This window comes from Pan paniscus, chromosome 19, assembly GCF_029289425.2.
Source record: "Pan paniscus chromosome 19, NHGRI_mPanPan1-v2.0_pri, whole genome shotgun sequence".
Lineage (NCBI taxonomy): Eukaryota > Metazoa > Chordata > Mammalia > Primates > Hominidae > Pan > Pan paniscus.
Genome location: NC_073268.2, coordinates 15,041,741 through 15,054,334, shown reverse-complemented (window position 1 = coordinate 15,054,334; position 12,594 = coordinate 15,041,741). Strand labels below are relative to the sequence as shown.

General features: G+C 52.2%; 1 protein-coding gene across 4 annotated transcripts; it reads right to left on the bottom strand.

Annotated features, from left to right (window-relative positions):
- Nucleotides 1-1,312: 1,312 nt before the first annotated feature.
- On the bottom strand, nt 1,313-12,523 carry CHRNB1 (cholinergic receptor nicotinic beta 1 subunit). 4 transcript variants are annotated; one of them, XM_003810084.4, is made up of 11 exons: nt 12,356-12,523; nt 12,132-12,271; nt 11,428-11,472; nt 10,610-10,719; nt 10,401-10,509; nt 9,902-10,049; nt 9,075-9,284; nt 4,411-4,634; nt 3,464-3,636; nt 2,979-3,126; nt 1,313-2,343 (listed from the first exon to the last, which is right to left on the bottom strand). In XM_003810084.4, exons 1-11 carry the CDS (start codon nt 12,411-12,413, stop codon nt 2,203-2,205), a joined length of 1,506 nt encoding a protein of 501 aa, XP_003810132.1. In that variant the 5' UTR covers nt 12,414-12,523; the 3' UTR covers nt 1,313-2,202. The 4 variants fall into 4 exon arrangements, with proteins under 4 accessions (XP_003810132.1, XP_034797331.1, XP_003810133.1 ...); XM_034941440.3 differs by having other exon boundaries at nt 12,132-12,502; XM_003810085.6 differs by lacking the exons at nt 12,132-12,271; nt 12,356-12,523 and adding an exon at nt 11,927-12,067.
- Nucleotides 12,524-12,594: the final 71 nt, after the last annotated feature.

The following is a 12,594-nucleotide window of genomic DNA, read 5'->3' as shown; positions in this document are numbered from 1 at the left end:
GTCAGGTGTACAGGGGCTTTGAGGAATTATGGTATGAATAACTTGACCAGAGTGGCAGCCACTAAGCTCTAGCCAAGTTGTTGCCAACAGGGGAATCAGGCCTGGTGTTACTATAGTTTTTTTTTGTTGTTGTTGTTTGAGATGGAGTTTCGCTCTTGTTGCCCAGGCTGGAGTGCAGTGGCACGATCTTGGCTCGCTGCAACCTCCACCTCCCAGGTTCAAGCGATTCTCCTGCCTCAGGCTCCTGAGTAGCTGGGATTACAGGTGCACGCCACCACATCCAGCTAATTTTTGTATTTTTAGTAGAGACAGGGTTTCAGCATGTTGGTCAGGCTGGTTTCGAACTCCTGACTTCGTGATCTGCCTGCTTCAGCCTCCCAAAGTGCTGGGATTACAGGCATAAACCACCACGCCCGGACTACTGTAGTTTTTAAAATTATCTTTGAGGCTGGGTGTGATGGCTCATACCTGTAATCCCAGCATTTTGGGAGGCCAAGGCAGGTGGATCACTTGAGCTCAGAAGTTCAAGACCAGCCTGGGCAACATAGTGAGACTCTGTCTCTATAGTTTTTTTTTTAAAATAAGATTATTTTCAAGAGAAGCCAGGAGCCAAATTTCTCATGAAATATCCACATTTTAAAAGCAGTGAACTAGTAGCCAGGCGTGGTGGCTCACGCCTGTAATCTCAGCACTTTGGGAGGCTGAGGCAGGCAGATCACGAGGTCAGGAGTTCTAGACCAGCCTGGCCAACATAGTGAAACCCCATCTCTACTAAAAGTACAAAAATTAGCTGGGCATGGTGGTGTGGGTCTGCAGTCCCAGGTACTCAGGAGGCTGAGCCAGGAGAATCACTTGAACCCGGGAGGCAGAGGTTGTGGTGAGCCGAGGTCCCGCCACTGCACTCCAGCCTGGGCAACACAGCGAGACTCTGTCTCGAAAAAAAATAAAAAATAAAAGTAGTGAACTAGTTCAAATTTAAAACTGTGCAGGCCAAACAAAAAACACACCGTTGCAACCTCTGATACATATCGCATAGTGCTTTTTTCCCATCTCCTGTGATCCCCAGACAATCCTATAGGGCATATGCTATCATTAGTTTCATTTTACAGATGTTGAAACAAGTACAGAGCAAGCTAGTGGCTTGTGTGAGCACCAAGGCTGGAACTTGAATAAAGGCCTTCAAAACGCTTGTTTTTTCTCATTACCAATGCATGCTTGTAGAAATAACTTTTTTTAATCCCAGAGATAGTACACATTACAAAACATAATAAATTACAGAAAGGTAAAAAGAAAACGACCACAAGACCCAACATGCAAACAATAAGCACTACTTTATTTCTATTTTTATTTTTTTAGAGACAGGGTCTCACTATGTTGCCCAGGCTGGTCTCAAACTGTGGGTTTCAAGTAATCCTCCCACCTCAGCCTCCTAAGTCACTGGGATTACTGGCCTGAGCGACCATGCCCAGCTTATAAACATTATTAATTGCTGTATTTACTTCCGGAAATTTCTTTCCCCTATTCAACAAATGTTAAGCACTTACTATAGGTCAGCACCTGTGCGTGGCACTGGGGATGCTGCAGTGAACAAGACACTTTTTTTTTTTTGAGATGGAGTTTCGCTCTTGTTGCCCAGGCTGGAGTGCAATGGCGTGATCTTGACTCACTGCAACCTCTGCCTCCCGGGTTCGAGTGATTCTCCTGCCTCAGCCTCCCTAGTAGCTGGGATTACAGGCATGTACCACCACACCTGGCTAATTTTGTATTTTTAGTAGAGACGGGGTTTCTCCATGTTGGTCAGGCTGGTCTCAAACTCCCGACCTCAGGTGATCCACCCGCCTTGGCCTCCCAAAGTGCTGGGATTACAGGCGTGAGCCGCCGCGCCCGGCCAAGACACATTTCTTGACCTCATAAGGCTTATAATCTAGTTCCTGTTCTTTGTTCTATTTCACTGGCGACCTAGGTGTTGATACCCAAAAGAGCTTCTTCAAGATCCCAAAGAGTAAATCAGATGATACTGCATTTCAGGTGGGTCCAAGACACCTGCCTACCCAGCCCTCAGTCCAATGCAGTCCCCAGAAACGAAATAAGAGGCCCAGATTCCTTGTGAAGGAGTTAAGAGGCAGAGAAGGATAGGGCTTGACAGTATCACCAAACTCTCACTTCAACTGGCAGAGGGCCTGGGTCTTGACCCTCCAGTCTTCAAGGAAAGGGGTCTGGAGGGGGCAAGTGGTACGTGGCGTCCAGGAAGATGACTAGGGTCCCAACGCTGGTGAAGATGATGAAAGTCCACAGGAAGAGGCGGTCCACTACCATGGCCACAAACTGCCAGTCCTCCTTCAGCTGTGGGTAGGCAAAGGAAACTTCCTGAGCTCTGGGCCCAGACCCCCAGGGAAACCCCCCCATTTCCCCGCCCGCTACCCGCCTGAGTCCTCCTACCACTGGTTTGAGGCAACAGCCGGCAGCGCCAACAGGAGAGCGAGACTGCAGGCAATGCATGGGCATAAAGAACCAGTAGGTAAGCAGGGGGTGGGACCAAATGAGGGAGAGGTCCAATCAGAAACGAAAGCGAGGCCGGGCGCGGTGGCTCACGCCTGTAATCCCAGCACTTTGGGAGGCCGAGGCGAGCGGATCACCTGAGGTCAGGAGTTTCAGACCAGCCTGGCCAACATGGTGAAGCCACGTCTCTGCTAAAAATACAAAAATTAGCCAGGCGTGGTGGCGCGCCCCTGTCGTCCCAGCTACTCGGCAGGCTGAGGCAGGACAATCGCTTGAACCCGTAGGCGGAGGTTGCAGTGAGCCGAGATCGAGCCACTGCACTCCAGCCTGGGCGACAGAGCGAGACTCTGTCTCAAAAAAAAAAAAAAAAGCCAAAAAAAAAACCACACACAAAAAACGAAAGCGAGTGCTGGTGCGGAATTTGGGGGTGGGGCCAAGGTCGCCTAGGCCTGGCCTTGTTCCACCCCCGTTGGACATACCGCATCGTGGTCCTCCTGTTCCTGCAGCTGTCGAGCGATGTAGCTGATAGAGGAGACGACCTCCCGTAGCTCCGGAAGCAGGGCCACAGCCCGGTTTGGACCATCGATAAATCGCCGCAGATCAGGGGCAGACAGTTCAGGCTGGAACCTGGAAGAGGAGTGACTGGCCACGCCCAAACGCAAAGACAGCCAGTGCCGGCGACCCAGGCCCCGCTCCAGCTGCCTCCAACAACTTGCCAGTTCTCAAAACCCGAGAGCCCATCATGCTTTTCCCTCCAGCAGTGATCTCTCTAGCCTTGTGCAACTTCTTCCACCGCCTCTGTTTTAGTTCCCACCAACCCTCAAAGTGAGCAGCAGGAGTACTACAACTCCCATGATGCTCAACCACAGCGTCTTCCGGGAGCATGGGCCGCTTCTTCCGCACACTCTTCTGGGAACTGTAGTTCTCCCTCTCCCTTTTATGTGGGTAACGGGCGTAGCCCTACCTATTGGGTTTGGGGAAGAGAAAATCACTTGGCGGCTTCCGGATGAAATATTCATCTGTTCCCCGACCCCAGCCACTTCCAGGAGAAGAACAGTGAGGGGGCTCCGGCATCAGGTCTCTCTCGGGTTTGGGCCTTTTTAGACGCAGGTACAGCGGAAGTTTGTGAATGAAGATCTGCAGAGTAGAAGAGGCGTATTGGTGGGGGCTTTCATGCTTTCAGACCAGAAGGGAAACAGCCAACCACCCCACTCCACATGCCCATTCCCGCGCGTGAGTATGTGCGTGCATATTCTTCCACAAACGAGCTACACAAGGAAATGCAGCCACACAGACCTAAGAGCTCTTTAGTGGGTTGGGCCTGTCGCGGTGGCTCACGCCTGTAATCGCAGCACTTTGGGACGCCGAGGCAGGTGGATCACCTCAGGTCAGGAGTTCAAGACCAGCCTGGCCAACATGGTGAAACCCTCTCTCTACTAAAAATACAAAAATTAGCTGGGCGTGGTGGCGGGTGCCTGTAATCCCAGCTACTTGGGAGGCTCAGGCAGGAGAATCGCTGGAATCTGGGAGGTGAAGGTTGCAGTGAGCTGAGATTGTGCCATTGCACTCCAGCCTGGCCACAAGAACAAAACTCCATCTCAAAAAAAACACACACACAAAAAAAAAAACAAAAAAAAACTCTTTAGTGGGTTGGGAGATATCCCAACTGGAAAGAGAGGGCTTCCATTCTGATAGTACCTAACCCTAAGAATATTTCCCTGGGACCCGAGATGGGCAGTATTGATGAAGAGAGTATGGGATCTGTGAAATGATAATGATGGGGGCTAGCTTAACTGTGCAACATTTCAACACTCAACAAGCTTGGACACTTCAACACTCTGCCACATAGCTATAGTTCTCCCTATGGTCTGTAAAAGGAAAATTGGGGTTGGAGGAGGAGATCTTTCTTACCTGACGGACCCAAAGGGGCATTTGGTGGGTGTGGGGTGAGCGGTGGTGCAGGTTGAGAACCACGACACTAAGGATGACTGAGAAGGTGACGAGGACCATGGTAAACATGAGGTACTTGATAATAATGGGTACTGATAGTGAGGTCTCAGGTACTTTGTCAGCCAGCAGCAGCAGGAACACAGTAAGGGTCAGCAGGGCAAAGATTGAGAGCCCCATCTTCTCTCCTTGGAGGGCAGAGGGGAAGAGAGAAGGATTAGACTTGCCTGCAGGAAAGCTCTATGGCATAATCAGTGACCATGTTTCCAGGCCATTCAAAGACAGATTTCTACAGCCAGGCACAGTGGTTCACACCTGTAGTCCTGGTACTTTGGGAGGCCAAGGTGGGAGGATTGCTTGAGCCCAGGAGTTTCAGACCAGCCTGAGCAACATAGGGAGACCTCTTTTCTACAAAAACAAATTTGAGGCTGGGTCTTGCTCTGTCACCCAGGCTGGAGTGCAGTGGCATGATAATGGCTCATTGAAACCTCCACTTCCCAGGCTCAAGTGGTCTTCCCACCTCGGCCTCCTGAGTAGCTGGGACTACAGGTGCACGCCACCATGCCCAGCTAATTTTTGTACTTTTTGTAGAGACAGGATTTCACCATGTTACCCAGGCTGGTCTCAAACTCCTGAGCTCAAGTGATCCACCCACCTTGGCCTCCCAAACTGTTGGGATTACAGGCGTGAGCCACCGCGCCTGGCCTATACCTACTTTTAATTGCATGCAGATTAAGCAACGGATTAGGCAGAAATTTCTAGGGAAAGGGCAGTAACTTCTGTGTCATCAGGTGATTGCCAAAGGGGTGGTAACTCCCAGGTGTTTCCATGGCAATGGTAAACTGACATGGCACACTCGTATGTCTTATGGAAAGCTGCATCTGCCCTGTTCCTGTTCTAGCTGGTCCTCAATTTGGTCTGGAGTCGAGTCCCACCTCCTACATCACCACCTTGCTCTAAAGCACATTACCTTAGGTCTGAATTATTGTAAAGCCCTCCTAACTGGTCTCTTTGCTCCATCCTTTTCTCCCATGCTGACTGTTCTCAACCGAGCAGCCAGACTGCTTTTGTTAAAATATAAATCAAGCTGGGTGCGGTGGCTCATGCCTGTAATCCTAGCATTTTGGGAGACCGAGGCGGGCAGATCACCTGAGGTCAGAAGTTCGAGACCAGCCTGGCCAACATAGCGAAACCCCATCTCTACTTAAATTACAAAAAATTTAGCTGGGCATCGTGGTGTGTGACTGGAATCCCAGCTACTCGGGAGGCTGAGGCAGAATAATCGCTTGAACCCGGGAGGCGGAGGTTGCAGTGAGCCAAGATCGCGCCACTGCACTCCAGCCTGGGTGACAGACAGGGACTGTATCTAAAAAAAAAAAAAAAAAAAAGAAAAGAAAGAAATAGAATCAGATCATATTATTCCTCTTTCCAGAACCTTCCAGTGGCTCCCCCTCTCCTGTATGAAAGCAGGGGTTGAGGGGGCTTCCAGGCCTGGGGTGGCCCTCTAGGACAGCCTGGTGTGGGTGGCGGCGGGGCTGTGGCCTCAGTGGCCCTGACTGCTGAGCATGTAGCTGAGCTTGCTGGAGTGAGGACGTCCTTGGGTGGGGGCATGGAGAACTGGCCCTGGAAGCTGCTCCAGGCCCTGGAGGGCCCAAGATTAAACAGCACCTGGCAAGAGAACCTTGCATAGCTGTCTCCAGGTTGGACAGGTGGGGCTTCAGGCCTGGAGATAAGGGCACACCAGGCCATGGTGTCCTGGACCAGAGAGCCCTGGACACCTGGGCTGCACCTGGCAGAGCTGTGCATGTGGCCTTCCTGGGCTCTTGGTGGCCAAAAGACCAACGTTAAAAAACATAACAGGCTGGGCGGGGTGGCTTACACCTGTAATCCCAGCACTGTGGGAGGCCAAGGCGGGTGGATCGTTTTAGGTCAGGAGTTTGAGACTAGCCTGGCCAACATGGAGAAATCCCATCTCTACTAAAAATAGAAAAATTACTCAGGCATGGTGGCGCATGTCTGTAATCCCGGCTACCGGGGAGGGAGGCTGAGGCAGGAGAATTGCTTGAACCTGGGAGGTGGAGGTTGCAGTGAGCCGAGATCGCGCCACTGCATGCCAGCCTGGGAGACAGAGCAAGACTGTCTCAAAAAAAAAAAAAAAAAAAAAAAAGAAAGAAAAGAAAAGAACCTGAAACATCCACCCAACACATGCCCCAGTGAAACTCACTTGCCTGTTGTAGCATGCCCAAGGCCATAGCAACTCAGACCAGAAGGCCAAGGGTGTTACTCAGCATCAGTGGTTCTGGGCCTTCCTGGGTCTAGAGTCCCTTTGAAACGCAGCTGGTTATGGTCTATAGGTCCTTCCCATGAGCTCCTTGACTTCATCTCCTACTGCTTTCCCCTCTGCTTACTTCATTCAGTTCTACTGGCCTCCTTTCTGTTTCTTGAGTACTCCTGACCTCAGGTGATCCACCAGCCCCAGCCTCCCAAAGTGCTGGGATTACAGGTGTGAGCCATCACGCCCAGCCTGCTTTCCTTCTTTAGACAAAGGATTTGATGGCAGAGAGGAGGAAAGCATGTTTTGAATACCAGAGTTAAGGATATCAGGTCTCTGAATCAGACTGCCACTGACCCAGGTTGGAATTGCAACACTGCCCCTCTCTAACTGTGTAATGATTTCAGGCAAATGACTTAAACTCTTTCAGCCTCTTTATCCTCCAATGTAAAATGAGAATGACAATTCGTTACTTACCTCACAGGATTGTTGTAAAGTTTAGAATTAGTACATGTACCATGTTAAATGAATTACCTTATAGCAAGTGTTCAAAAAAGAAAAACAAAAAACAACCCAAAACCCAGTGCTTACATAGAACTTACTGGGTGCCAGGCATAGTTCTATTAACTCTGTCAATCCTCAAAATAATTCTAGGCGGTAGGGACAATGGTTGGCCCACTTCCAGATCAGGAAACTGAGACACATAGGGATTAAGGAATTTGGCCAGGTGTGGTGGCTGACGCCTATAATCCTAGCACTTTGGGAGGCTGAGGCAGGTGGATCACCTGAGGTCAGGAGTTCGAGACCAGCCTGGCCAACATGGTGAAACCCCATCTCTACTAAAACTACAAAAATTAGGCAGGCATGGTGGGCACCTGTAATCCCAGCTACTCAGGAGGCTGAAGCAGGAGAATCGCTTGAACCCAGGAGGTGGAGGTTGCAGTGAGCCAAGATCACCCCACTGCACTCCAGCCTGGGCAATGGGGCAAAACTCTGTCTCGAAAAAAAAAAAAAGATTAAGGAATTTGCCAAAAGTTATCCTATTTTGCTGCCTCCTAAAGAAATGTTGACTATTACTATTATTTATTTATTTATTTTTTGAGACAGAGTCTGTCTCCCAGGCTGGAGTTCAGTGGCGCAATGTCGGCTCACTGCAAGCTCCGCCTCCCAGGTTCATGCCATTCTTCTGCCTCAGCCTCCCGAGTAGCTGGGACTACAGGCGCCCGCCACCACGCCCGGCTAATTTTTTGTGTTTTTAGTAGACATAGGGTATCACCATGTTAGCCAGGATGGTCTCAATCTCCTGACCTCGTGATCCGCCCGCCTCAGCCTCCCAAAGTGCTGGGATTACAGGCGTGAGCCACCGCGCCCGGTGGCTATTACTATTATATATTTCCCAGGGAGATAGGAGGTTAAAGGACTAGTGGGGGCCGGGCGCGGTGGCTCATGCCTATAAGCCCAGTACGTTGGGAGGCTGAGGAGGACAGATCGCTTGAGTTCAGGAGTTGCAGACCAGGCTGGGCAACATGGTGAAACCCTTTCTCTACCAAAAATACAAAAAAATCAGCTGGGCATGATTGTGGGCACCTGTGGTTTCAGTTACACAGGAGGCTGAGGTGGGAGGATTGTTTGAGCCCAAGAGTTTGAGGCTGTAGCAAGCCATGATCACACCACTGCACTCCAGCCTGGGCAAAAGAGCAAGACTCTGTCTCAAAAAAAAAAAAAAAAAAAAAAAAAAAGGTCAGGCCCTGTGGCTCATGACTGTAATCCCAGCACTTTGGGAGGCTGAGGCGGGCAGATCATGAGGTCAGGAGATCGAGACCATTCTGGCTAACACGGTGAAACTCCGTCTCTACTAAAAATACAAAAATTAGCCGGGCGTGGTGGCGGGCACCTGTAGTCCCAGCTACTCGGGAGGCTGAGGCAGGAGAATGGCGTGAACCTGGGAGGCAGAGCTTGCAGTGAGCCAAGATTGCACCACTGCACTCCAGTCTGGGTGACAGAGTGAGACTCCATCTCAAAAAAAAAAAAAAAAAAAAATTAAAGGAGTAGTGGGAGTCTGAAAGTGGGCAGGGAATGTTGGGAAAGGGAATGGGAGAGCTATCTAAGCCTGGAGGTTTGTGGTTCAGAGGAGTAAAGGCTTTATGGATTAGAGGCTAGGACTCCTATTAGGAAAGAGTTCCAGTTTCACTGAGCGGAGGAAAGGTGGCAGTCAACGGGAGGCAGAGCCTGGGCGGGATTGCTGAAGCCCAATCTATGATGCTTTGGATTGGCAGGAAAACCCTGCCTGGATTAAGGATGAAGAGGAAGAAGCTGAGCCAATGACAAAAGAGTAAGGAGCCCCTTCCCCCATTACCTGCATCTGGTGGCAGGTAGAAGACGAAGATGGCCAGAAGAGTGATGAGGATGCATGGGGCAATGACGTTGACCAGGTAGAAGAGAGGCTTGCGGCGGATGATGAGGTAGAAGATGACTTCCTGGCGCTGTCCTTCCCTCCCTCCCCTAGGATCGCCTGGAGGCTGGATTAGCCGAGAGGGCTTGTGGATAATCTCCCATTGGCCATTCTCTGGGGATGAGCAGAAGGAGGGGAACACAGATGTGGGAGCTGTCCTGCTTAGTGCCAGGTATGGCTTGCTCTGCCACAGCCTAGACCTGAGAGGGCTGACTTGATGAAACTAGCTGTGAAAACTGGGCTGAGTAGCCCATCTCTAATAAACTTGGGCAAGTCTCAATTTCCATATTTTTATTTATTTATTTTGAGACAGAGTTTCGCTCTTGTTGCCCAGGTTGGAGTGCAGTGGCGTGATCTCGGCTCACTGCAACCTCCGCCTCCCAGGTTCAAGTGATTCTCCTGCCTCAGCCTCCCAAGTAGCTGGGATTACAGGTATCCACCACCACACCTGGCTAATTTTTTGTATTTTTAGTAGAGGCGGGGTTTCACCACGTTAGGCTGGTCACGAACTCCAGACCTCAAATGATCCGCTCGCCTCGGCTTCCCAAAGTACTGGGGTTGCAGGCATGAGCCACTGCCCCCGGCAATTTCCATACTTTTAAAATGTAGATAGCCATACCCATCCTGCTGACCCCACAGAGCTATATTGGGCATCACTGACAGTATATTTATGAGTCTGTTAGAAGCTGGAAATGATAGAGCCCATGGATGTAGGAGCCATGCCTACTCACCAATGAAAGTCCCTTCATGAATGTGGATTTCCTGATGCCCTTGCCGGTCAGGACCCAGGCCTGTCTGCAGGCTGACCTCCGAGCTGTCATAGCTGTAGGAGCTGAACACCATAGTGCAATTCTGCCAGTCGAAGGGGAAGTAGGTGACCTGGATGGAGGAGAGAGTCACTAGAGCTGCCAGAGAACCAGTCAGCGCTGGTGGAGTTTGGGAGGTCTTTGGGGAGGGCACAGAGAAGGGGAATCATGGAGGAATTGGAGGGTTATGAAGGGAAGCCATTAATGGGGGAGGGGTGGGGAGGGTGGTCACTGAGTAAGACTAGAAGTCAAAGAAAGTGTACAGAAAACTCAATGGAAAACCAGGAGGGTAGACGAGGTGAGGGTCATGGGGATTAGATAATGGGGGAAGGATGAAGGATGGGAGTCGCTGGGGAGTCAGGATGTCTAAGGAAAGGGAGGATTTGTAAGAGCTCCTTCAGCTTCCAATGTGGAGGCCGGAAACCTGGATGCTGCAGCTGCTGCGATAGATGCCCGGGGGTTGCCAACGCACGGAGCCGTCGGAGGACACCACGACGCTAATGTCCAGAGCCACGTCAAAATTCCCATCATTGCTGCAGAGAAGGGATCTCACCAGGGATCAGGCCCCGCGCCCGGAGGCCCCCCGTCCCCCGAGGCCCCGCGCCGCCTCCCGGGCTTTGGAAGTTCTCCTACTTGTTCAGTAGCACCACGTCAGGGAGCCACACGGATTCCGCCGTGATGCGGAGCAAATCGATGCCGTCGTGCTCCGCAGGGTCCCAGCTCAGCCTGTAGTCAGTCCACTCCTAGTGAAGCAGAGGCTGAGGGGCTGCCCCGGGTTGGAGGCCGGGAGGGACTTGGGATTTCCAAAGGAAGCCCAGGAAGGGAGTGCAAGGAAGGGGAGCAGGACAGGCATAAACTGTGGGTCAAGGGGCCGGGGTTCTGGCTCTGGCTCCGCCTTCACTCGCTGGGATCCACATCAGCTAATTTCCCTTCCCCCGCACCGGGTTTCAATATTTTACTCTGTAAAAATGAGGAGGCTGCAGTAGCTAGCCTCTAAAACGGTTTTCAAACTGCAGTTCGCAATCCTTTAGTGGATGGGGAATGAAATTAGCGGCCCCAAACCAGTGTTTCAAAAATTAGAATGGGCCAGGTGCAGTGGCTCACGGCTGTAATCTCAGCACTTGTGGAGGTTCCCCCCGAGGCTGGTGGATGGCTCGAGCCCCCGCGTTCAAGAACAGCCTGTGCAACATAGTGAGACCGCATCACACACACACAGACACACACACAGACACACACACAGACACACACACACACACACACAAAATTGGAATTAAAAATGCATGGGGTGCAACTCCTGTAGTAAAGTTAAGTGTTGTTTCCTCGAGCTTTTGCTTCAGTTATAAACGTGTTATCTAAAGTCATGATATAAAAAATATTCTTACTGGGCTGGATATTCAAGGAAATTGTCAAGGCAGAGGGAAGCCCTTTCCCACCCCGCGGGGTCTCCATACCAGGTCTAAGTACACCTTTGTGCTCATCTCTTCATCCTTCTCGTTCTAGAAGGGAAAAATTTAAGGCGTAAAGGTGAAGTAGGGTGGAGAGAAATGAGGGGGCTCGGGGGGCCAACCTCTCTCCCGGGAACGCCGCCCCCTTTTTCTGAGCCCCACCCTCTCGGGTCCAAGTCCACCTCCCAGAAGCGGCGTTAGTTTAAGACCTGCCTCTATCTCAGAAACACCTCTTCCTGCCGTCTACACTCCCAGCCTATCAACCTACCAGACCCGCCCCTGCCTAGCCCTCCGCCTAGCTCTGTCCCGGGCCCTGCCTTCAGCTCATAATCCACCCAGCCCCGAACCTCCACCCGCTGCCATTTATTGACCCCTGAGCACCAAGCTCCGCCCCACCCTGGGCACTCAGGACTCATGTGGCCCTACCTCGAGGTCCGTCCCCCAGCCCCTGCCTCGTCCCCAGCTCCACTTTAAGGTCCGATCACAGGTCCGTCCTTCACCCTACCCGGTTCTACTCCAGGCCCGTCCACCACCCACGGCCAGAGCTTGTCCACTGGTCTGATTTCGATCCAATCTTCACCAAAGGCTGGTCCATCTCAGCCTGGTCTCGTCCCAGGCCCCGCCCCCAGCCTGTCCCCGGTCCGGCCTTGCCTAAAGCCACGCCCCCGGCCGGTCGGCTGGCCTGACCTCCACCCCCCGCGCGCCCTCACCAGGCTGATGAGTTGCGCCAGGATGAGACCAACGCTGACCCTGACACGGTCTCCCACCTCCCGCGCTGGCCGCACGGAGCTATCATAGCCAGAGAAAAGTTTCTCCCGGAGTCGACCCTCCGCCTCCGAGCCGCGGACGCCTGGGGGAGGAGAGAATAAGTGCAGCCCTGGTGCCTGGCCACGACCGCTGGCCCCGTCACTGCCCCTTCGGGGCCTACACTTACCTGGGGCGAGCGGCGCCCCCAGCGCCCCCAGCAGCATCAGCAGAGCCCCTGGGGTCATAGTCTGGCGGCTCGCTCAGTGACTTCGCTCAGAGAGCCGCTGGGACCGCCAGCACAGGGGAAGTGACGAGGAGCCCGGGAATGTGCACCTGTTGCTGGGGGACAGCCGCCAGCCCACCCGCCCCGCCCCCGGGACTTGATCCTGCCTCGAGCAACTGCCAAGCCCGCCACCGACAGATGAC

Coding starts and splice junctions, on each gene's coding strand:
- CHRNB1 (XM_034941440.3), bottom strand. CDS start 12,413: ATGACCCCAGGGGCTCTGCTGATGCTGCTGGGGGCGCTGGGGGCGCCG. Junction 9,285..9,901: donor TCATGAAGGGACTTTCATTG/GTGAGTAGGCAT, acceptor GCTCATCCCCAG/AGAATGGCCAATGGGAGATT. Junction 4,635..9,074: donor CTACCTGCCACCAGATGCAG/GTAATGGGGGAA, acceptor CTGCCCTCCAAG/GAGAGAAGATGGGGCTCTCA.